General features: G+C 36.3%; 2 protein-coding genes across 2 annotated transcripts in view; both read right to left on the bottom strand.

Annotated features, from left to right (window-relative positions):
- The window catches only part of LOC136247428 (transient receptor potential cation channel subfamily A member 1-like), a 54,048-nt gene extending 37,730 nt beyond the window's left edge, over positions 1-16,318 (bottom strand). Inside the window, exons 1-5 of the mRNA XM_066039133.1 lie at positions 16,120-16,318; positions 12,115-12,317; positions 6,051-6,216; positions 4,652-5,447; positions 1,969-2,152 (exon numbers count right to left, since the gene is read on the bottom strand). Of these exons, the coding sequence (XP_065895205.1) occupies positions 1,969-2,152; positions 4,652-5,447; positions 6,051-6,216; positions 12,115-12,297 (1,329 nt within the window). The 5' untranslated portion in view covers positions 12,298-12,317; positions 16,120-16,318. The remainder of the gene's footprint in view (positions 1-1,968; positions 2,153-4,651; positions 5,448-6,050; positions 6,217-12,114; positions 12,318-16,119) is intronic.
- Positions 16,319-20,282: 3,964 nt separating this feature from the next.
- Positions 20,283-26,690, bottom strand: LOC136268608 (transient receptor potential cation channel subfamily A member 1 homolog). Its single transcript, XM_066063992.1, has 7 exons — positions 26,614-26,690; positions 25,893-25,916; positions 24,812-25,209; positions 23,709-23,912; positions 23,031-23,099; positions 21,696-21,908; positions 20,283-20,813 (listed from the first exon to the last, which is right to left on the bottom strand). Exons 1-7 carry the CDS (start codon positions 26,663-26,665, stop codon positions 20,475-20,477), a joined length of 1,299 nt encoding a protein of 432 aa, XP_065920064.1. The 5' UTR covers positions 26,666-26,690; the 3' UTR covers positions 20,283-20,474.
- Between the last annotated feature and the right edge of the window lie 8 nt (positions 26,691-26,698).

The following is a 26,698-nucleotide window of genomic DNA, read 5'->3' as shown; positions in this document are numbered from 1 at the left end:
TGTGTTATTTTACTTTATAATTTTAGTTTGCTCTTTCCTGGAACTAATTCCGTATTTGTTTAGTATTGAGGGGGTCAGCAGTTTCCTTAGTGAAAAGCTCAGCCAGGATGCTCTCGAAAAAATTTTTGGGGTACAGAGACAGCAAGGAAAGAGCAATGAGAATCCTACGGTCGCCCAGTTCTTAAGAATACTCAGAGTATCCGTGTCATCAATTCAATTTGGCTAAAGGATATAACTGGTAACTGCCGTGGATGCAAAAGAAAAAGCTATGATCTAGAGTCAGTTGACTTGAATGAGCCACTCAAAAAAAGGCGGAGGCACACATCCAAGTGACAGTTTAAATTTTGATTCGGCTGTTCGTTGATGCATATCACTATCTATGCAAGTAGCCATTTTGCAATTCCCAGTTGTAACCATTTTGTTTACCCATGCTTGATTTGTTACTCCTATTTCATTATTATTGTATACACAATAATGAATTACAATGTAATTATGTACACAAAGTACTGCGCAATGATTTAGCCTTTCCAGTTCCTTTCTTATTGTTCTGCTTGTACATTTCTAAAATATTTTTAGCAAAGGAATTGGCTCTTATGGTTATCCACAAATCGGCAATCTTTGCCAAGCTTTTGTCAGCAACCTCATCACCTTCAATCTGTCCAGCAAGACACCAATAAAATAGAACATCACTATCTTGTAATATATTAGCCTGCAATGTATCCTTGATATTCTCCAGTATTTTAGGATTATCAGTGATCAGATGTCGCCTTGCACACATTTCAATTGCATAAAATAGTCGATAAGCTTCTGTGGTGATCCTGGTCAACCCTCCCCTGTCAATAGCATTGACCCACTCCTGAGCTGGTCCTTCTGCTGTACAAGCACCTGTATCTATTAGTTCACTAAGCACCTGCTTAACACCACTATCTACACTCTTGTGCATTAGCTGTCGAATGACATAGCCTCCAACATACAGTATCGTACAGCATTTTCCTCTTCAAATGTCAATTTCTCTTGATCTACACTGGTACCACCTTGTTCATTTGTTGGTAACTTATTCTTGATGAGGAGCTCAAAAGTCTGGTCTGTGATGTACTGGTAAAATAAAGGTTCCTTTGCAAGCTTCTCTCCAACAAGACACCTTTCCCACTTTTCTTCAAAAGTGTCTGAACTACACAGTTGGTGGTATGTACTCCACAGTCTTTCTTCATTAAGCGAGTGAGAACCACGCTTTTTTGCTTTATCAATAAGTTTACTCAACTGCTCAACCAACCACTTTGAGTGGTCTAAACAGCTCCGTGAGCGCTGGCTAAATGCTTCAGAGAGAGATGTAGCAATTTGCAAGCACAATTTAGATTCTTCTGTCAGCAAAGTAAATCCCTCATCGGTTAAAACGCCTGAAATGACGCTCTCCACCAAACAAATTGGAGTATCTCGTCTATCGGCAGCAGCGTGAGCAGTATCCATCTTCTTGGAGTGTACAATAGAAGCGATTGTGGCATCAAGTTTATCTCAGGCGAGGTGCGAACTGTAAGTGTGAAGTGAAGCCGTTTCATATCCCGTGTCCGGAGGTATATATTATCTATGGCTACATTACAAGTCACCAACCTGATACAGTATTATGGTAATCTTTTGGGCTTGAAAATGCAAAAAGAAGTAATATGAGAAAAAGGGGTGCCCTTCCAAAAATGCCAGGGTGAAATAAAAGTATGAAATTAAAGGAGATAGCCACAAAATGGTTGCAATGGTAGTGATTTTTAATGATTATTCTCATAAAAATGATTGGCATTAACATCATTAATTCTTGGTCACCGCATCTGACTTCACAAGTTTCTTCACTCTGACATTTTGGGAAGGTGGAAGTTGCATCTTTTCCACAATGTGACTGTTTTGGTATACATATATCTATATGTATAATATAATAATTATATTATGTGGAATTATACTGTATCTAAAATACAAACTAACCTTGAGTTCATCCAGACCCTGATGTGAGACAACAGAGTGGAGAATGTTCTCATAGGAACTATCGGTAGCTGTCACTGAGGCACCACTTTGAATAAGTAGTTCCAAGCACTGAATACTGCCATAAGCAGCAGCTGTTAGCAATGGTGTTTTACTACTACCATTTCTGCATTCCAAAGCAGCTTTTCTATCAGTATAAAAAAGCAATTTTCAAGGACATAATGATAATTGCTGTTGTAAGTTTGTCTGGCCCTTGTGAGACATTTCTCTGGTGTGTGTCTATTCTTTGTAATAAGATTAGGGATTTTGCTTATAACTGCTAACTTAGCTATTAGGACAATATGTAAGTTAGTGTACTATTAAGTAAAGTGCTTAGGGCTAACCTATTGTCAATGTAGCTATCTTGTTCCGTGGTCTGCTAAATGGCCAACAAGTAATGTGTAGAAACACACATCCGTGCATCTCCAAATGATTAATTAGTATCATTTATCATAGAGAATAGTTTATTAGTTGTAATATTTCGACTACACTTAGACTGGCTATAAAAGAAACTTTAACACTGAATTCTACAGTGTAATGCTGCGTGCCATATTAAATATGCATGTAACGAAGCAAATCATGTCATATCCTTGAACTGGTTAGGCATCAAAGCCACAAGCAAACCACGTTCCCTTGATATTGTCTGGCCATATCAATATAATTATTACCCATGCAATATGCAACTAATACGAGTTAAACCCCAAGTGGTGCTTTTGAATGTCCATGCTAAAATGGTATACCATGGTAATGTGTAAGATGTTCAAATTAAAGGCAACTTGCAGCTCAATCTTACTATTCTACTACTATAACTGTACAGTTTGAAATGGTGTATACATATTATTATAACAACAGAAATAATGACTGCTCTATTAGGGTGTTTGTATGTTCTATTAGTGTATATCAATCCATTAGCAGACTTTTCAGCCTACACTCCTACAAATATAATGCCAGCAGGTTCACATTCTTAGGTAGCTTCTTAACCCATTCTTTTAGCTAATTAAGAAAAGCTACTGCATGACTGTTTACTCAATTAATACAATTATCCTGCCTGATGATGCTCACAAAATTAGAGATAAATATTCTCAGACTTATGCCAGCATATTAGGCACAGGGATATCAATTGCTTGGGGGACTAGTTATGATACAAGGGTGGTATTGTTATTATAACACAAGTCTGAGGTGGCCATGGAGTCAAGGACAAGTGTAACACAGTGCTCAAACATTGAACCTACACATTATACTCAAAGTTATGCTTTTTTACAAAATCAAGATTTTGTTCCAGTTTTATTAGGGTGCATCAGCTATTAGAGAAAGTGACTGCTTTATTAGAATGTGTCGATCTAACTTCTGCAAAAGTGTAACTACAATAATCAGACAAGAAAAAGGAAAGTTTTGCTGTATTTTGGCATGTGCATTGTGTGCTTTACTTAAAATCTTGAAAATTAATAGTCCTATTTTGCTGTCATAATAATATAATGCTTGATGCTTTTGCCAGTATTGTGTTTAAAATAATGTTGACACAGTTGCTGGCCCTGATGCCACTCTGAAACAGTTGGTGCAAATTCCCATAGTTGCATGGCTGAATGATCCTTTCAATAGAAAAGGTGAACAGAGGACCTCTACAGGCCTCAAAATAAGCCTAACATATTTACTTGTTCTTTTCCTATCCTATTAGTAGCTCACCTATCCACCTACATAATATATTTACCATAGGCGGTGGAGGGGGGGGGCTAGGGGGCTAAAGCCCCCCTTCGGTCTGCCCACAGAATGATATCACACCGAAATTATCTTTCTTGGAGTGGGGCTGAGAACCATGATAAAGATCGAGATACTCTAATAGAGCAGTCACTCTAATAAAGTAGTCAGTGTGTAGCGAGCTATGTAAGGATTTTTATGTACTTTATTAGCTAGAAATGGTAGCTGGTGAGGTGGAAAGCTTTTGTCAGTTGGTTGTGACTTTTTTTTTTTTGGTCTCACCTTACCAAACTATAGAAATAAGTCTGGGTCAGCTCAGCGGAGCCCCCCCTCATATCAACTACTTCCTCCGCCGCTGATATTTACCATCCATCACCATTACCTACAATCTGTAATATAAATACTGTACTTGAAAAAACTGCCAATAGTTTTGAAATTTTGAAAGGTATATAGTATTAATACAATAGACTCCAGTGTAATTACTTTTAGCTGCATTATACAGTGGTGAAAAGTTGGTGGTCACACTGTTAGTTACTTTGATCAATCAAATACTTCATTTTGCTATATCTACGTACATATTGTATAATTGTACGGTGTGTAAAAATGGTATATAACATTTTGTAAGTTTGTCACATATTCTACACTGCTACAATATTATAATTTATTCAATTTGAGGTTTGCATTATTAAAATTTGTGGATTCAGAACTGTATAATATTATCCACACAAAACAGCAAAGCTGTGAAAAAAGGTAAAGACAATCTTCATGGTTGCTAACATGAAAAGATATTCATAAAATTACCAAAATATATTTACTACCATTTAGTTTTATTTTATTTATTAATTATGAAATACTAGTTTACATGGAATTTAAATTACATGAATTAAACAAAACATTTCTAGGAAAATTTATGACCACCATATGTATGTATATATATACAATATTTAATCACCTTTGTATTAAAAATTTTGCCGCTTCAACGTGGTCATACATTGCAGAACAGTGGAGAGGAGTATCCTTTGAATTGAAGTCTTGCCCATCTAAAAGTGTCTCAAGTGTATAAGAATTGAGTGGATCATATTCGTATATCATCTGCATAATATTCACTTTGTTGATACTAGCAGCCAAATGAAAACACTTGGCACCTGCATGATTGTGATCTGTCAATTTTACAAAAGTTGTGCCAAGCAGAAGCTTTACCATCTGTTCGTTTCCTGATTTAACAGCCAATAGAAATGAAGTATATCCTCTTTTGTCTTTTTCAAGTATAAGATTTTGCTGTGTAGACTTATCAGATATTTTTAAAATGGTGTTTACCACTTCCAGGTTTTGTTCAACCACAGCAACTTGTAAAGGATGTCTGCCATCATCATTTTTCGAGGATAACGTGGCACCATTTCTTATCAGTTCTTCAACAATGATTGGATTGCCACAGACACAAGCTGCATGCAAAGGTGTGTTATTACGCTTGTCTTTTTTGTTGATTTGAATACCCTTGACTTTAAGAAGTTCTTTTACCATATAACCATTTCCTCTGCTGCAAGCAATGTGTAAGGCAGTTATCCCAGCAAGGTTAGCAGCATTGACATTAATTTTTGGTTGCTGTACCAGGACTTGAAAAGTGTTATTTTGTAGTACTTTCCCTTCCCGTAAATGACCATATCCATCAAACAGCTCATCAACCAAGTGTAATGCAGCTAAGACCAATGGTGGGTTTTTAATTTCTTCTTTGGTGACTTTGTTCACATCTACGTACATACAACAAAAGAAATCATGCATGAATTATCCTAGAAAGTAATACTTTTATTCAATGAACAAGTTATCATGTATAGTATACAAAGTATTTGTGAGTGGATGTGTTGAAAAGTGTCCTACACTCACACCACTGTAAATTTGTAAAATGAACCATCATTATTTTTTGAATTACAAAGTTCAAATTTTGTTAGACCACAACATCACTGTATCTTACTTAATTATAATTTTGTAGATGTAATTTTGATAAGTAGAAGACCCCTTTAGAAAATTTGATCCTTGTATACCCCTTATTAATGAGAAAAGATAAATGAAGAAAACAGACAAAACTTGAGCCATTCACATGGCTGAAGTGAATTTGATTAAATTTTGTTGTGTGGCTTGCCCTACCTGGCAGACAATTGTGCTTTTGACAAGGATCGTAGAGTCATGCAAGTATGAAAATAATCACGTTTTCTATCTGTCATTATACCCCAAGGTGTGGTGCAGCAGCCACATGACACACTACCTTATGTATTGTGTCTTGGTATAGTACAGTATTTCACATTACATAGAACTGTATACTGTATTTCATATTACATACACTCCACTGTACATACCTACATCAGAATTGCAAAGTATACGGAGCATTTCCACCTTATTATTTATAATTGCTTGATGCAGTGCATTGAAAGCACCTGCCACTTCGTAATTGAATTGATTAAGTACTTTTTCTCCTGTTTCCAGCCAGTGAAAGGTTGTATCTTTGTCACCGTCCATCACTGCCTATAAAAAATACATACATTTAAGTATAAAGCACCGGCAACTAACTTAGTACTTTTCACACCAAGAGTCCATAATTTTATTGTGGACTCTTGTTTTCACCAAACACATACTCACATACATACAATACATACACAAGTACAAGGAAAAATAGGAATTGTAAGTTAGATTAGATATAAAAGAAATAAAAAGTAGTGAAACAAGGGACTGGTAAACCCATGCATACCACTTTAGAAGAAAGAATAGTGCCAGTCATATTGTTTGGTCTGAACACATACCCTTAGGCTGCTTTTAGGGTGATATTTTTGGCTAGAAAAGCCCAAACCTTCATGGTCCCTACTATACGGTACTATTGTACTGTACGATACTTATGATTATCAAGACAATGGTAGTGTATCGTGCAGGTTGGAAAGTTGGAGTGTCTCAGTGTGAGGCATGGTCAGGGGCTAAATAAAGGGGCTAGTTGTGGTCAAAAGCTAGTTGTAAATGCTAGTTTAAATTGTGATTGCGACACAGTAATTGTAAAACTTGGACAAAAAGCCAGCTGCATCACAGAAAAGTATAAACTCAAAGTGATATATAGTTACCTTCTTTTACAATTTATTACAGGGATTTTACAATGGTACATATGCCACTGTCAAATCCAGTGGTATATAAGTCATATATATGTGTGTGTGTGTGTGAGTGTGTGTGTACCACTTTCACACCTCAGATCAAAGAAAAGCCAATGTATATATATCACATATGTGACCCAGTCTGACAAACCGGTCTTATCGCCCGTGTCAGCAGATTCGATTTTTCACCCAGGACACAAAGCTACATGAATAAACTATCTAATTACACAATCAAAGTCAGCTAGACTTGAGTGGTCTGGTTTTGCTGGCTGCTTTTCCCAAGCCCAGTGGCGACCTGTATGTGTGGTGTGGAGCCTTAATGGAGCTCTGGTCAGCCTGGGGATGACTGTATGTGGCTGTACAGCTCTGTGGTGTTGAATAAGTACCTCTTCTGTGAATTTCCTTTCATTTTAGCCAATTTTGAGACCTTAATGGCCCGAAACTTGGCCCAATTCATCCCTACGCTTTCCTTTTCAATTTTTGAACACCATCTTGCCCGCCTTCCAGGCCCCCTGCCTCCCACCCATTTTGCAGCTCGCCTGATACAGTCAACCTCGGTTTAAAAACTATCTAAAATGGTGGGAAACTTAGTTGTTGGCTACTTGCACAGTGGATGTTGTGGAAGGTAAGGAGTTGGTGCAAAACGTGTGAAAGTTTGGTACACATGGCTTCAACCATTGGCTAGCTACAACACACTAAATACTTAAAACCAGCATTTCTTGATACTTTTAAAAAGGCGATAAGCCCAGTTTTCTCAGACTGGGTCACATATTGCACTGGCTCAACATGTTAACGAGATATATGCATTCTAAACAGTACATATATTAAAGCAGTGTGTATATCTCATAACTCAAGACATTGCATACCTAATAGGTTTGCAGTATCTTACCCAGAAATCAACATGCACTGGCTCAACATGTTAACGAGATATACGCATTGTAAATAGTGCATATATTAAAGCAGTGTGTATATCTCATAACTGAAGACATTATATACCTAATAGGTTTGCAGTATCTTACCCAGAAATCATCAGATTGTTTTCATGTCTCTTCTCTTACATAGGAAACCAAGTAAGCTGTGATTGTGGGATTGAATTTTACCAAACAATATGTGATTGTGGGATGGCAACAACAGTAGTTTAAGGTTTTTATTGTAAATACAGTAATTGAAGAAACATGGTTTAACACCTCTACATTCTTTTTATTGCTGTAGTCACAATAAAAACTGTAAACTACTGTTTGCGGCCCTCGGACAAGTGCGTATATATCAGGCAAAGCACAAGTGACCGTGGTATAACTATTACATACTTTCACACCTCAGATCAAAGGAAAGCCAGTGCATATTTATCACATATTGCACTAGCTCAAAATGTTAACGAGATAGGTATATCACAAACTGCACTGTTTCTGAAATGCTAATGAGATACTGTACATATACATGTAATAGTTGTACCATGGGCATGAGTGCTTTGCCCAAAATATATGCACGAGCACGAGGGTGTCTCTTGCCTTGCCTGAAATATACACACAAGCATGAGGGCGTTAGCCCTAATGCTCGTATATTTCAGGCAAAGCACTCGTGCCTGTGGTATAATTATGTGCCATGTGCGTTAATCACCTACACATGTGAGAAACTGCTGGCATGCTTCACGAGTGTATTTATATTGGGATACACGAATTTCAATAGTGGATACTGGAAACAACATAAGAATAACGACAAGAAGTTGCTGTGTTAAGAGTTCAAAAGTACGCGCAATGACATGAGCATATGAAAGTTTGATTGTGAGTTTATTCAGTGAGCAAGGGGACACAGGACATCAAAACGCAACTTGATAATGATGTTTAATGCTGGTATAAGTACTCCCAGGTATTCACTATAATGATCGTGAGTAAATTATAGCCATTACAATCGTGCATGAATACCACTTCACCACCAATGGCTCAATCCATTTAGTGTGTGGTGCATAACAACAAGACACATAATGATGGTTTAAAGCTGTTATAAGTGCTTCCAGGTATTTACTATAGTAATCATGAATAGATTGTATCCATGAATAAATTACAGTTGCACAAGGATACCACTCACCTCTAATGGCTCAATTTACTTAGTGCGCATTACGTAACATTGAGATAGGTGTCGAACTTATCAAAACAGAGCTCACCTGTATCAGAAACAGCTCTCCATTTCAGTCAAAGTAACTACTCAACACACTTTGAGAAACTACAAATAACCTAATCCCACAATCGATCTTAACATGTGTGACTATATAATGGCACAAACAGATAGCAAAAGAAATCAAAGAAATCTGAGGATTCCTTAGAGTGGGTTAATGTGATATATGCACACCTAACTGTGCAATATCTGGAGTTAATGAGATATACGCACTGCCTTAACCATATATAACAAGATATATGCACTAGTACCAGTGCATATATCTCATTAAGGCAGTGAGTATAACTTTTCACTTTGATCTGAGGTGAGAAAGCGTTGCTTAAGCAATGAAACAAATTACTACAGTGGAACCTCCAAATTAAGGGTACAAAATATTACCGCCATAATAAGGACAAAGATATTGGCCCCACCAGGCCCAACTCAATTCAATTTTATCTCTGAAAGAGGAAAACTTCCATATTACAGCAAAATTAGGTCAAAATACTGGGTCTGAGAGTATCCATTTAGAAGAGGTTCCACTGTTACAGTACAGTATATAATGTAATTTATTGCATCAAAATAAATTGAAGTTAACATGCATGCTGCAGATATAGCACTATAAGAACTTGCACATAATTACTGTGACCTAAGTGCACGCTATGGCGTAAGGGTGCGCTATGATCTAAGCACGTAATTTTAATGTTGAAATGGTTTCAAGTATTGTGTAATCGACAAACTGGTTTAACAAGTTTGCGGTCACGTGACACATCACGTTCTCGAAAGGTGAATGGTTGCATACCTATATACATAGCTTGATGGCTGTTGTTTCCGCAGCATGCTCCATACTCAGGCTGCATGCAGGTAGGAGGCTGGGTGCATATATCCATACCAAGGTTGCATATAATAATATCTTGATATAGTGTTTCTCTGGTTTAATGGTAGGATAGGTGCCATTGTCTAAGGCTCTTTGCAAGCCTTTCCATGCCCTCTGCAACCTATCTTTAAGTATTTACCAGCTTGTTTTGGGGGTACATACCTCCAATCCTCAGTTGCACTTGCCTTCGTAAGTGCATAGTGTTTGTGTGCACAAGAGTACTCTTGTACTTTAAACTTGAAAGCATCTGCATACAATATAAACTGCTACATGTCTAAAATAATTGCAGGCTTATATATTACATATGTAACCTCTTTAGCTCTAATTGCAAGTTTACTTGTGCTTACCAATGTCTGTATGTATAGTACTTAGCTGTATTCAACTTTGAATACAACTGTTGCTGCTGCTTATGGGCATTTACGTTTATATTCTGCTAACATGCTTGCAAAAATGCATATTAATATTTGCAGACTCAGTTAATGCTCACTAATGAGCAGTGTTGGGAGTAATGCGTTGCTTATGTAACGCGTTACGTAATATTATTACTTTTGTGGTAACGAAGTAATATAACAAAATACGCTATAAAAACCGGTAATATAACTCAAGTTACTTTGCTTACAAACGTAATGCGTTACCTAAATAATCTAGTTACTGTAACAAGTCTAAAATTACATACCACAAGTAATGAAGTTACTAATTTCGTTAGTTATCCTCTGAGTAGCGCCTAGCCACAACGAAGTAACGAAGCCTACTGAATGAAGCTTATTCACCAGCTTCTTACTTATAACCAAGATTTGCACATTGTCCAACAACGCAATCATGTCACGTGATAAAGTGGTAGTTTCACACGTGACAGCTTAAGGCTGTGGACACAAAGTAATATAATATGTGATATTATTATAGTTACTTTATTTTATGAGTAATATGTAACTATAACTAAATAGTTCAGTTGCAAGTAATATGTAATATGTAACTAGTTACTTTTACAAAGTAACTTGCCCAACACTGCTAATGAGTGTGTACATTTGTTGCTGCGTACGGGTAACTGACACTTGCATACAATCAATTGGTAGACCTACTATGTACATGCATTCATGCTATATTTACACACTTCTTTATACTTATGCTATACTTGCACACTCCTTGGTACTCATAGGTTCTCAGACATTAGTCCCTGCTGGTCCTGCAACAACTCTACTTAGTAAGATGCTTACCGCTATCAGTACACATACAGGCTCACTTAGTTGTATTCTCATTTGGTATTGTCGTTATTTTCTATATACCATTGGGATGTGTCATATGCTTTATGCATACCTGTGATATGTGTGGTTATTATACAATAATATTACTGTCTGTGTACTATCATAAATTTTATATGTGGAGTACGGCAAGCTCGGGTAACTGGGGAAATTTGGAGGAATTTTGGTGAATTAGATGCTAGTTATGTAGCTGTAATGCTTTATCAATAGATGCCAATATTAATGTCATGACATAGCTTGGTCTGTCATTTTGGTTGCCAGTGATCCATTGCTGCGATTTGACGTGTCTTAGCAGTTTGCTATTATCACTTGCAAAATGCTATGTTCATTCATCTACCCTATTTATGGAAGAACTTACTGCCCACCCTATGATTTCCTCAGTTGCCCGTTATTCATCCAAACTCATCCTCTCTATATCATATGTTATATGATCTATATATGTGACCAAATTTTGGAAAATCACCCATATGGGCACATTTGACACCTAAAATATTTAATGATAAAATCACAAACTTTATAGTGCAAATCTACATGTTGATGGTTTTAAGCCATTCTCAATACCTTAAATTACAAGAAAATTCTTGAAATGTTTTTAAAACTGTTCCCTGCTTTCATTAGCAACCCACTAAACCTGAGAATTCTATTTATTTCACGCACGCCCATATGGGTGATTTTCCAAAATTTAGTCACATATGGTCATGTCATGCACGATCTCATGTACATATAATCTTACTTGCTATTATGGTGTCATTGTGTTTTCATTGCATGATTGTTGAACTTGTCACGTACACTACTGGGTTTGTAGAATAATGTTATGTGATTAGCATTAGGAAAAAAGTAGGCAATGTAGAACTTAGTGCGGTGGAAGAGTGGATAGCTAGGCCAATAAATGTATGTATATGAGCACATATGTGTAATTTAATCCTCAATATATGGTGGCGGTTGCCACTATTCCCAGGGGTGGGCCCTAGCAACCAACATGTTAACAGTAGCTATAGCTTACCTGTATAAAATGCTTATTTGGTTTTTTTATATCATTACTCTTCAATCTTTTTCTCACATGAATTCGTCTTGTAACTTCTTCTGTATCTTGAAAAAGAAACTGGGTATCATTTACATCAATGAGATTGTCAGACATTTCAAAGAGTGATTCATCAATATTTAAAGCTGTCTCATTAAGCTCCATATCACAATTTTTGATAATACCTACAAACAAGAAAGCATCATCTTACAATTACATATTTACTCAAGAGCCAATATTGAGAACATGTCCCTGCAGCAAGGTATATAATAACACTTGGTCAATTGGAACAGCTAATAGTTAAATAATAGTTATACAGATACGATGTGAAATCTATGGAATTTATAAACCATGAAGGCCCGAATCTGTAGTGCATTAGTGAAGTGAGGGTGCTACTAAGGGCCTGAGGGGTTTGTAAATTCCATAGACTCCACATTATGTCTGTATAGCTGCTTTATAGACTCTATTTTATATTACACTTAAATTAGTTGCCTCTATTTCTACCGTACTATTGGCAAAAGTGGCTGGTTTTCTCACAATAATACTACTGCCATGTAGAGGTGTGCAATTATCTAAACAATCTGATTATCAAGGTATTATAAGACTTATCGAGATAAGGATGATAGGGACATTGGAAACAGTGGAAATTGAAAACTGAAACTGAAAACTGAAACGGAAAAACTGAAACTGAAAAACTAAAATTGGTCAAAACTTCATATTAACAGGTACCTCTTAACAAAGACCACCTCTGTAATAAGACCACCTGTATAATAAGACCGCCTCTAATAAGACCACTTCATTATAGTAGTCATGTCAAGTAGGTCCAACAAAAAGGCCATTAGGTGTACTCATAATGTAATAAAGTATCAATCAATCAGACAGTACTTAAAAGTTAAAACGACAGCTGCAGGGTTGTACATAAGGATATACCATCTTACCATACCAAGACCTAAAGTCCATGGTCATGTCACAATGACAATGGGGTAATTGCATGCACAATTACTCTGCTGATACTGGATTTGATAATGGATTTCTCATGAATTGTGCATGATTTAAGAGTTGCATAATTAAATTAATGAATGATCTTGGACTTTGTGTCTTGGTAATAGTTAGACACTCGTGATAGGTGTCTTCGAGGATTTAAAAACCTGTCAATAATTACCTGCGCCTCGGTGATTACTGATGTCACCTCAGGTTTTTAAATCTTCGAGGATGCTTACTACATGTGCCTAACAATTATTAAGACACAAAGTCAAGAATCATTAATGTTGATTTTGTAACTATGCAACTCCTAAATCATGCACAATAATATTCATGAGAAATCCATTATCAAATTCAATTATGCATGCAATTGCTCCATTTTCATATGTGACATGACCATGGACTTTAGGTCTTGGCATGATAAGATAGTATATCCTTTTGTACAACCCTGCAGCTGTCATTTCAACTTTTTAAGTACTGTCTGATTGATTGATGCTTTATTACATTATGAGTACACCTTAGCTATATTTTTGGACCTACTTGACATAACTACTATAATGAGGTGATCTTATTTTAGAGGCGGTCTTATTATAGAGGTGGTCTTTGTTAAGAGGTACCTGTTAATATGAAGTTTTAACCAATTTTAGTTTTTCAGTTTCAGTTTTTCCGTTTCAGTTTTCAGTTTCAGTTTTCAATTTCCACTGTTTCCAATGTCCCAGGATGATAGGTTCATTTATCTAGATAGTAGTAAACTTCCATAAATTACTTGTATATTGGTGTAGACGCCTCCAACTCTCCCACCATTTGGGAAAAAGTTAAACAAATTTTTTTTCAATTTTTATACTCTCGAAATTGTAATTTGCTCACTTTACTGATTACATTATGTTATAGTTAACTACAAAATACTTGTTTCAATCAAGATAAGTTCAAAAGGAAATATCGAGATAAGTCTAAATTTGTCAGCGCACACCATGGCAACCATGCATGTTCACGTGACACAATTTAGCGGTCCTCATTATATCAATGCATGTTAGGAATGCATAGTCTGGTGCCACCCGCCCTTTTTGCGAAGGGATGGGTGGTGCCACACAAACTCATTGGATAAACTTGTATATTGAACACTAGCATTGGTACCTGCCCTACGTGCAGGACCATTTCACATTCCACATTAATAAATACTTTAGGTTTAAGGAAGAAAATCCATCCCTCCTGGAGGAAGACTGATTGTGGCCCCGACTAGACATTGGGTGACCTGCAGTTCGAATCCTGGGGTTAGAGGGATTTTTTTCCTTACTTTGGCCCCTTTTCTGTTACACCTTATCAGTCAGTAAGCAAAATCATTAGGTCTAAGTCCCTGAAATTAGGTTATGTAATCCTAAGGCTGCAGCACATGTTGCTGTCAGACCTTCAGTGCTGGTCACTGTAAAGTGCTAATAATAATAATAATTAACCACAATAGCATGAACCACTGCATTGGGAATGAAACATCAAAGATCATGTCCTTAAGTAGCATGCATGATGACAAAACTTCTAAAATCTACAACTGTACAGGCTCATCCATAGTTATCCAATGTTTTATAATTTACAAGTAACTGATTATAATAGCTACTAGCATCCCAATAAACAAGCCTCTTGCACCATAGCTATATATATAATTATATCACCAATCAGAATAGAGCCACCAGAATCTGTCAGCTGCAGTATGCCATGAATTAGCATGAAATACTCATGAAACTTCATGCAGTTTTTATGGATACTGCCTATGAAAATTAACTATTCTTATATTCTGTGAATGCTCTCCCACTAGGGACCTGTGAGAAAGCTAAAAGTCTGTGAACACAAACATGTAACTAAAATGTGAAGAAGGCAGAAAAAATCCCAGACCCAGTGGTGACTTGATCCCCAGCAACACGCAGTCTAGGCATGTGCCAAAGGAGCCACAACAGATGGGCCGTATCTTCTGTACATTCAACCTGTACTTAAACATTGACTTCTTGTCAGTAAATGGTTTTATTCTACAAAGTTAATTTTTCCAGCAGCCAGAAATATTTAGTGAGTGCTATTGTTCCGGCATTTCTCTCACTATTAAATACAGTACACTACAGTGGAATCTCGGGTATCCAGACCCCACTTATCCAGATTCTTGGTTAACCAAACTACGGAAATGACCGCTTTTTTAGAGTAGTGACTGTTCTATTAAGGTAGTTGATAATAATTTTTAAAGATGTTCTATTTTATACACAGCTTCAAAGATTTGGACTTTTCAGACTTATGGACCACTCCTGGTCCCATGGGGTTTGGATACTGTAGTTGTATGCTATGCTCCAAGTATTCCACTTTAGGGCACACACCTAGTAGTTGCCCCAAGTATTCAACTTTAGGGCAAGTGACAAGTAGTATAGCATTAGGGTTAGGGTCAGGTTCAGCTTTGGTTTCTTTTTCACCTTTGTCTTCAATGTAATATAGAAGTTACTCAATTCAGACCCATATAAGGTAGAAACTAAGGTAGTTGGGTAGCTGGGAGCCACATAGCATGTACAGTGGCTACGACTCTGGGCTCACACACTGGAGATCCCTGGTTGGATTCCTGATCAAGAATTTTTGTGTTTTTTTTTTCTGTTTGAGGAACCTGTAAGTTTTATTGTTATTCACATGACTGCTGGAACAATAGCAACACCCTTTATTCTAAGGCACAGCAATGAAAATTTCAGCTTGTAGCTAGCTACCATGAAATTTTATTGTTAGTGCCATGAAAATATATTAAACCCAATAGTAATTACCACGAATTTCTACTCAGTTTTTTGACGCATGCATTGAAATTGTCATGAAAATATCCGTGCATGGCCATGAAATGACTTTCATGATAGGCTAGCTACATTTCATGGTCCATGGGGTTCACTGATTTCACTTATGGCGTTATGCCCGGAATAGCCGGTATTATTTGGTAGTTATGGCTATTGAACACAATTAGCTATCTATACATGACAACTAATGTTACCAGCTTACTTGGAATCAAGTTTACTAAAATGATTGGACTCAGACGCGGTGTAGCAGAGGCTGTAGCTAACAGTGTCTCCGATAGATAGTTAGGACGTAGCTTTACTGCTGTACAGTAGCTAGCTATATGCGGTCTGCGCAAAAGCCGAGCGCAGGCAATGGTGAGTAAATCAGACGGTTGAAACACTCAGCTAATCACTTTACACGATAGGCGTAACTGCACATTGGGCGTGTCTCGTTTTTATACACCGGAAGCTGGGATCGAAGTTTGCTAAGATTAATAGGAAGTGGTTAACTATTGAACCGATAGGTTTTTATTTTCGCGTCTAGTAGTTGGCCCAAGCATTCGACTTTTTATTGTTGGTTCAATAGCCAGTACAGTTTATTGAACCAACTTTCGGTTCAGTATCCACCACTGCCAAATTAATATTGAATGGCTAACCTCTAAACGAACACGGTTGCTTTCACTTGTCTGGTGGTATGGGCTCGGGTATGGGGGAGTCGAGGCTGCCGAACGCGGAAGCCTGCTTCTGTTGTGTTCGAGCGTCTTGCCAATCTTTTGTCCATCCGAAGGAACACCTAGCTCTTAGCTACCCTTCCATGATGAGCTGGCTATGCTGCTGTCTAAGCTTTTCACTGTTGAGGTCACCGTTATCGATAATGTGTATTTATGGTTCTAGGACAAGCTCTGGACGCCCTACCCTTTCTTTTCCTGTGGACCTCGTGATTGCTGAGTCCAAGGTGTCCACTGTATATGATTAGCGATTCCGGAATTCCGTAAATTTTGCATAAAATTTCTCCGTGAATCTTCAATTGGAGAGTTGGCACAATCAATTCGCTGTCATACGAGTGATTAATCAAACAATTGGATCGTTTTTAGGGTTTCTGGTGGCAAGGAATACGATGATGCAGTTAGTTTTCTGCTACAAATATGTTTGTGTGAAGTTTTATGCCAATTATAAGATTATTTTGCAATATAGCCACCACGGCCTACTTTATTCCACGGACTGGACTGGACTGGTGGACTGAGCTGGAAACAGCTTTTAAACAATAATTCAGGAATTATCCATCTCTTACAACATTGGAGACACCACTGTCGAGCTACAACTGCTGCTCCTTACAAATCAAGACACTAGCGCATGCACTAATTAATTAGAATACACTTACGATACATGCCGTACTAGCAGTGATACAGCGTGAAAAAGGCTATTCTTGTAGCGTAGATGTTTTCCTTTGTTGTTTTACTGAGCACTAGTATTACAGCTGTAGAGATGAGCCAGTAATTATTCTTAACAGGTAGCGAGGTGCTGGGGCTATGCAAATAATCTGGCTCATCACTATAACGCTAACGCTAGTGTTAAGTACTGAAGCAACAAAGGAAAACATGTACGCTACAGCAATAGCCTCTGTCACGCTTTATCACTGCGAGTACACGTGTATCGTAAGTGTATTCTAATTGATTAGTGCATGCGCTAGTGTCATCTGACTTGTAAGGAAGAGTAGTACCAGCAGTTATAGCTCGATAGTAGTGTCTCCAGTGTTGCAAGGGATGGATAATGCCTGGATTATTGTTTAAAGCTGTTTCCAGCTCAGTCCAGTCCAGTCCGTGGAATAAAGTAGGCGCTTTGGCCACCACAATGTTATGCTCTCTTTGCAAGAAACGATCCAGCACATGTTAGTTACACCAAGGTGAGCATTATGGCCATGTAGTTTTCAATATTACTATGCTAAAAAGTCAGCAAATTTGCACCTCAAATAGCTCCTCTCTTTGATGCACCATTTTGGTAGCTGTCACTGAGGAGCTGTACATTAAGAGAAAAACTAATCATATAAGCAGCTATAAATCAACAGTACAACTCCTTGCTTTGCATGCACATTGTATTTTTTACTCAATTTTGAGTGGAGGTGACTGTACAGAGTGGTTGCACTTCACCATGTGTATGCTGTTTTGCCATTGGCAAGATGCTAAATGCATGCAACTATTTAGTGGCTTTCTATGGAGGTGACCTTTATTCAGAGGGTCTTACAAGTAAGGTTACACTGTGGTCCATGTATTAAGATATTTATAACAGAAAACAGATGTTCAAAATGTTATTGCAAAGCTCAGCTATAAGCATTCATTCAATTGTGCCATTTTTGGGACTATTTTCAACGGTAAGATATGGAGAAAATTGTTCCTATTTTCCAGGACAAAACTCCACCATCCTATGACGGATTTTTAAAACTAAGTGGTTATGAGATCCTTAGGGAGTACTGCACAAGGCTATGCTAAATAAAAACTATTTCCATTCATTTAAAATTCTCCCGGAATCGCTAATATGATTCCCCCCTCCCCCTGTAGGTCTTTGTATACCTGGAGGAGCCCCTATAGAGGTCATCCTTGGAGATGGATGTCTGCTAAAGGTAATTGGATGTGGAATTTTTGTTAAGAATGAAGCTGCAGCAGAATAAAGAGAAATCAACATTTAGTCTGTAGTATATTTGTGGTCGGAAACAGTCCCCATACACAATGCTGGAGTTCAGCACTTGATGATCAACAAACAAAAATGGGATTTTCCAGACAGCAAGTGACATTTAATTATAGCTAAAAAGTGACCCAATTTATAATTGTGGTGTATATAATTATGTTGATGACATTTTACTAGCTTGATTGTTTAGGAGTAAAAATTATACAAGACCAGCACACTGGAGAATGAAAATGATGATTACTAAAACCTAGCAGTTGGTATACATAACCAACTGTATAATTTCCACAAGAAAATGGCCTGTATGCTATGGGTAATGTGTAAATTTGTGCCGAACCAACCAATGAACATTGAAGACAGTTAAATGTATCATGTGACAATTGACAGGCATACTGAATAGTATGTAGTTTGTCATACAGTAAAGATGGTATAAAAGGTCTTAGCTTGTTGAAATATCAGATTCAAACTGGGCTGGATATCTCATTGGCTGCAAGTCTTGATCTACAGTACTTCAGGGAATACATATTTCATGATTAATGGAAATGCTGTCAGTTAGAAAAGTAAGCATGTGTAGCCCCAGAAACAGAATAAAGTATGTACATATATGGCATTGGCAAGTGCAACTCAAAAGGCAGTGTGGATGAGACAGTTGACTACAGACTTAATGGAATAATCTACTGATGCAATTAGTCTTTGAAGATAACCAGTCAACCATTGTAATGGCCAAGAATTCAAAATTCCATGGACATGCTACAATGCAAAAGTGTCAGATTCTTTCAATGTTTTCATAGACCTATAGTTAGGCCTGAGTCAACTATGCTCAAAATTCTGCCCAAAAAAAGCTTTCAGGAATTTCTCAAAATTTTCACCCATTGTACTCTTCAGGTGTTCCCATTATGCTTGAATTCTGCTCCCAAGTTAACAATATTTTTTCCTACTATTGCCTTGAACATCTTAATCAGTGAATGCTCTGTTAGAGTACTTTACTACAAAGTGACTGTTCTATTAGAGAGTATTGATCTTAGAAGCTATGTACAATGCATTTGAGTGCTCTAATGCAATTTGCAGTTTCTACTGGCTGCTCTATTAGAGAGTATTGATCTATTTTCATAGAATTAAGTTCCATAGTTTGAACTATCTACCTAATGTGCTAGGATTATGCTGGCATAGCACTCTAGCCTATTCTGCTTTATATTATTATTACTAACACTTTACAGTGACCAGCACTGAAGGTCTACAGCAACATGTGCTGCAGCCTTAGGATTACCTAACCTAAATTCAAGGACTTAGACTTATAGCTGGAAAGGTGTAACAGAAAAGGGGCCAAAGTAAGGAAAAAAATCCCTCCAACTCCAGGATTCGAACTGCAGGTCACCCGATGTCTAGTCGGGACAGTCTTCCTCCAGGATTTTCTTCCTTAAACCTAAAGTATTTATTATTAACACTTTACAGTGACCAGCACTGAAGGTCTACAGCAACATGTGCTGCAGCCTTAGGATTACCTAACCTAAATTCAAGGACTTAGACTTAATGACTTATAGCTGGAAAGGTGTAAAATTATGCTGGCATTTTGGATGCAGGCCTACTTATAGTGTATATATACTTAAATGGTTGTAGCTACATGTAGGTACACCACTTATGCATGTGTTTAGAGTCACTTGTTTATCCACTCATGGGCTGCAATATATCATACCAATGTTTATTGACTTTCTGTTTTTGTGGAAAGTATTGATTAATTTTAGTAGTGGGTCTAATATCATATGTATGCATGGGAAACACACTGTAATAAAGTATTTCTATAATACCTATGTAGATACAAGGTGTATGCAATAAAAATAAACACACACTATTTTTTCAGTACTTTCACACATACACATGCACTTAATTTGACTAAGGTTTTCAGTCATCATCATCATCATCACTTCTGCTGGGTAGCTTTGTATGACCACTTTCAACTGTTCTTGTAGCAGCTTCATCATCATCTGTTACTGTAGTGTATATCTCACTAGCAGAACCAGTAGCATTTTCTGAGGCAGGAAATTTTTCCTTTAAATATTTAACAAAAACCTTGTTTTGTTCTAATAGCATTTCCAGCTTGTGATTGTGCTGGTCAATCTTTGCTGTGATCATATCCTTCACCTTGGATATTTCTGCATGGTCAGCTTTAACCTTTTCATTGATTTCTTTGATCATAGTCTTGAGTTGTGCAATTTCTTTTTTAATTTCGTCAGCACTTGACTAGTGTTAAAAGACACACAGTGAACATATAATAATGATCTTTCCATCTAAGTACAGTCATAGTAATTTCAAATAAATATATGCACAGTGATAGCATGACAGGGATGGATCAAGGGGGTGCACAGGGTCAGTGGTGGTGCCAGGGTGAAGATCCCCTTCCAACTGCCCAATATATTATTGATCCTAAACCAACGAAACTTTCATCCAAGACTAATATAGTCTAATAGAACAGTCATATCATCCAATACAGAGAGAGTTTACCATAATGTAGATTTTGTGGTTGCTTAGCTGTACACAAATTGAAGGATTCAGCAGCAAAAGAGGACAAGTGCCATTTGAAAATTTAGGCGACCACATAGTGGGAATTAAGCAGGATTTTATGGACATAACTGAATTATTGTGGCATTTGCTAAAAACTTGTCATGAACTTTTAGTTGTTTACTTAGTGACAAGATTATTCACATGGGACAAAACAGACAATTGAAATTTTTTGAAAAAGTATTTAAAATGGCACATGTCCCCTTTTTCCACTAACCCCTTCAAATATTTTTCATAATGACTATTAAACCAATGCAAAATAATGGATAGCCTGCAGTTGAGTGAAAAACAGGTGATCCATGAAAATATAACCATGGAAATCGCAATCCACTAAAATTACACTATAGCATGAAAAATGGCATGTATGCGGTATAAAGTTTATACAGCTTCTGGGGGCTACATCCCAGAGATCCTCTACTCATATATATGTACAGCTCTTTATAACAGTACTACTGTCACCCCTATTTCTAAACCCTGGATCAGTCTCTACATGATTATATAGTCAGCTAATCAATAATTATACTACATACACAATAAAATATTGTGTACAAGAATTGCCCTCACCAGGGGTTGGGTGTCATCTACTTGAACTTTATCGTTGGAACCAAATGATAGTTGCTTGAGCTTTTGCCACAGTGAATCACGTTTGTTAGTATAAAATTGATTCCTTTTCAGAATTTGATTGCCAACTTCTGTTTTAAATTGCAATGTCTCTTTTTCCTTTCTAAAAAAGTTGCGGATGAAGGCAAATTCTTCAATGTGCAAGGTTAAGTCCACCTAATAATGATTAAGGTATGATACATTGCTGTCATTAAGTACAATACAGTGGAACCTCAGTTATCCAGACCCCACTTATCCGGATTCTTGGTTAATCGAACTATGAAAATGGCTGCTCTATCAGAGTAACGACTGTTCTATTAGGATAGTTGATAATACTGAAAATTTTAAGATTTTTTAAAAGGTTTGAGATATGGATTTTTCAGACTTATGGACCACCCTGGTCCCAAGTGGTTCAGATAACTGAGGTTCCACTGTATTATATTTTACACTAAATTAAGTGCCCATTGTAATTATAAAAAAGTTTTAATACTGATAACTTTTTCCAGTTACAATACACCTATATATATATAGCCAATTAGATGCCATCAATCAAGGTTATATGCCTTATACATTGATCCTATATATGCCACAGTACAACAATGTTTTCAACTATGTCGAAGTAAAAGAACAATCCAAGGTTAAGTGGGTAGTAATGAATCCCACAATTTTTAAAAAACATTTGTGAAATCTTTTTACATGCTTAAATGTAAGTGCGTAACATTAATTTTGGCATGCAACTTTTATGACATATCAGTACAGTCTTCATAGAAAGAAACAGTAGTTATACAGTATGAACCACAAGGTATGTGATTTTGTAAAAAAATAAGGTCGATGTCACAATATCCTTCCACACATTTGCAATGACATTGAAACCAATGAATGCCGTATGCATTAAAACAAATGGAACTATATATAATATTAAGCAAACACTGAAGCATAGAGTTCATAAATGTACTTCTCATTGTGACAGCAGATTGCACAATTCAGTCTTACATTAAAATTACTACATACATACATGTATATACCGTAATTTGATTTTTTTTGTTGTAAAATAATTTTCGTATGCAAAGCTTGTGCAAAAATTTCTTACATGAAAATTTTTGCAGAAGATCAAATTACTCTAATAGAACAGTCATTTACATAAATTATATGAAAATATTGTTACGCAAAAAAAATTATCACGATTTTTTTTTGCTCGAAAATAAAGCAAATTACTGTGTATATATATACAGTTATAATATAAAAACAATTATCTACAGAACAGATCTAGTGTTAACACTTGTTAGCACAGAGACTAACCTTAAGAGCTAAACGTTTCAGAGCAGCATTGTTTTGAATACCTTTAATATCATCTACTGCCAAGCCAATCTAAAATGAAATATTAACATGAATGCACGAAAACATTTACACTGTGTACAGATACTGTGTACGAATACTGGAAATGTGCCAATCAATAAGGCTCAATAATGGTGGTGGTAATTTGTGCACGATTCCTACTACTGTATGTAATAGTTAGAAAATCATAACAAGTGTCTTCAAGGATTTAAAACCTGAGGTGACACATCACTAGTTACCAAAGCTCAGCGATGAAACTATTGATGACTTTTGTTACATCTTCAAAATAGAGCTCTGCATCAAACCTACTACTGAGGTATTAACAGTTGAAAGCCACAATGCTATTAGTATATTGAGGCCCAAATCAAGTTGAAAACGTGATACTGAAATGCTGAAAATGCTGAAGATGTATAATACTGTAATTACTGTAGCAGTTAATAGAAAATACGGAACAAAGCAAACTATATGTTTACAGTAGATACAGCTAAGTGCATTTTTTGCATTGCCACTTCAATACCTTTCCCATTAATTTTTATGATCCATGTTGTCATAGATTCTCTAATAAGGTACTACACTGTATTTTGTTATTAAAGTACGTAAATATTTGCATGTGCACAGCATAATTTAAATTGTTGCACTAACCAGCAAATTTGTCAAAATGATGGGCATTAGTATAATAAACACAATCCACAGAATGTATGCCACTTGAGGGTAGAACAGATTGTTCCCTTCTTCAGCATCTTCTTGACTATTAAAGAATATCCCATCAAAGTCAAGCTCTCCAGTAGTCATCACAAACGTTTTGATCAAGGAGCGACCAGGAGATGAAAATGATGAACGTTCACCCTGTTAAAGAAACAATATGATCAACCGTATCACTCTAAAGTACATATAATTTGTATGTATAAAAGTACCTTAAATTCCCTACTAAAAGCTTAGCATTAAAAAGTACCGTAATTTGCTTTTTTTTCGTTGTAAAATGATTTTCGTATGCAAAATTTATACGAAACGTTCTTGCACTAAAATTTTATACAAGATCGAACTACTCTAATAGAGCAGTCATTTACGTAAATCATACGAAAATATTTCACACGAAAATTTATATCACAAAAAAGTTTTGCACGAAAATAAAGCGACTTTTACTTGAGAGAAAGGCAATAGAACTAAACCAAAAGGGAGCCCATAGCTAGCCAGGAATTAACATAACGTACTTGGCTGCCACCTTTAATTTCACAACATTATTCTTTTACAGCTTGACTGGTTTGTATGGATTTCCCTTCTTTTTGTATTTCACATAATCCCAAGTTGGTCAAGAGCAAGCTTTGGGGGGCTTGTTTTTACCTACAGTTCTTCTTATCTACTGATGGAATAACAATTATGGAAGACAGAAGACTGACACAATTTTATTGTACATTTGACTATTAACTATTATTGTAAGAGGGAGAACCAGCATTGATAATTAAGTGCATATAAGTAGTTTACCCTGTGAAAGTGACAAAATATCAATACTTATCACAAAAATAATTTTCCATACTCTTTGAATGTTATTTGAGCCTTAATAACCTCTTTACTATGTGCAAAATTTCAAGTTATGTGTTTACATTTTTGTTATGACAGGCTTTGTTTAGTGAACAGTATTTCAGCAATCTGGGTTGGTACTTTGGCCTGGGATCTCTACAATTCTCATTCCAATGTACAGATACTTAATCAAATTAACATTGGCTGCATTAACTGACTCAACTCACTGGTCGATAAAATATCATATAAAACGTTAGACCAAAGGATACCACAAATAATGCAGAAAGTAGAATCATCTTCATGAAAGTATTTAAAATGTCCACAAACATCAAAACATAGACTCCGGTAAGAGGAAACTTCTTCAAAAACAGTACCAGGCCCAACCATGCAAGTAGTATTGTGAATGCACCAAATTGCCACTGCCAAAAGGCTGGACACTGACATCCAGACTGCAGCCCATATGAAACAAAGATTATGGAGGATACAAACAAGCAAAATTCCATCCAGTTATCCAGTTCAAAAATGTATGCTAGGCGCAGGTAGTAAATTTGAATCATTTCAATGAAAATCCGTATCAGTGAAATTGTTATGATGATGACAGCAGCAGCAAAGAGGAAATAATTAACTGTGTACAATAAACACACACACATAATTATACATTTAAATTTAATTCCCACATCCTTAGCAAATTAATTGCAATGCATTAAAAAGACAGCATAGGTACAAAACAGTGAGTTAAAATTCCTTACAGATTTAAAAATGACGAGCTTACACTATTGTATGGACGCAAACTACATATGTATACGTGAACTGTATGTACTACCCTTATCATACAACACGTACTATATATGGCTATAATATTTGTATCACAATAAACAAATGTAAAATCATCATGGTTTATGACACATACAGGGTCCAGTGTACCAATACAGTAGTTTAGTCATGCAAGCTCACAGTTAGCAGCACTTGTTTATTCATAGAGAACATACATACTGTTACTCTCCAGAAGACAAGGAAACATTGAGGAATTAAGGGCTTAACATGTGTATTTGTAGCTACAGTACTAGCTCAGGGAATACCTCCATAGGATAAATTTTTATACAGTGCTTGCTTTATTATTTTACGGTGCACTTTAAAGGAATTATACATAACACCACCTGAGTGCCTTGTTGAAATATGGACTGCTCTATTAGAGTATCCTGATCAATCTTCGTCAATAAAATGCTTTTAAATTTTCAGGTGGAACAACAAGCAAACGCATACTGTAAACCTGCATAGTATACTAGAAATTTGATTTCAGTAACATACCTTTGCAGTCCTCTCCATTCGAGACTATAGGAATAAAGTAACATAATAATATTCATTTTGTACATGTAAATGCTACTATAGGCTATAGATAAAAAATAAACTTTATAATTATGCACATTCTTTTTGGGATTTTTGCATGTACTGTATCATCTGTTACTGATACAGTATGCTAGTTATTTATTAGTTATTTATTCTGTTATTATTCTAATTCTCTGCTGGATTTTGTGAATGGTTTTGAATATACAAATGAATAAGTCTAGCATATCCCCACAGTTCAAATGAATATTTCCAGCATATCCCCACAGTTCAAAGTTTACTATGTAGCTTCAAAACTATGCTGCTATGTGATGAATTGATCATGGTTCTGGCAGACGTTGGATTTATTAATGTCAGGGGGCGTTAGAGACTTGATATAACACAAGAGGCTATAAGAGAAAACAGCATTTATTTACTTCATTGTATGGTATTTCTCAGTAGATTTATCCAATAAAAGAAGATAATTTGCCAAAGTTGGTCATAGAGGCTTGGTAAGTGGTATAATCACATATTGTAATTCTTGTTAATTGCAAAAACATCAAAGCACATAATAGTAACTGAATACATGCTATCTTTTAACATTTGGTCAGGAAATCAAATGTCGACCATGAAACACTTATTCTACATACTGTACTGCATAATATATTCATTCGTTAATACCCTAGTACAGGTACAAGGAACTTACACAGTGAAGTGTTGCTTCTCACTAAAGAACAAAAAAAAAAATTTAAATACATACTATAATATTATCATGCAATATAATGTGGTTG

This window comes from Dysidea avara, chromosome 1 (assembly GCF_963678975.1).
Source record: "Dysidea avara chromosome 1, odDysAvar1.4, whole genome shotgun sequence".
NCBI classification, from domain to species: Eukaryota; Metazoa; Porifera; class Demospongiae; order Dictyoceratida; family Dysideidae; genus Dysidea; species Dysidea avara.
The sequence above is the reverse complement of the archived record's forward strand: the minus strand, read 5'-3'. Positions and strand labels throughout refer to the sequence as shown.

What these genes read in the sequence shown, in the direction of transcription:
- LOC136268608 (XM_066063992.1), bottom strand. Translation starts at nt 26,665, where the DNA reads ATGTATTTAAATTTTTTTTTTTGTTCTTTAGTGAGAAGCAACACTTCA. An exon ending in GAATGGAGAGGACTGCAAAG is followed by an intron (nt 25,210 to 25,892) that starts GTATGTTACTGA and finishes TATTGTACACAG; the next exon opens with TTAATTATTTCCTCTTTGCT. An exon ending in TGAAACGTTTAGCTCTTAAG is followed by an intron (nt 21,909 to 23,030) that starts GTTAGTCTCTGT and finishes AATCATTATTAG; the next exon opens with GTGGACTTAACCTTGCACAT.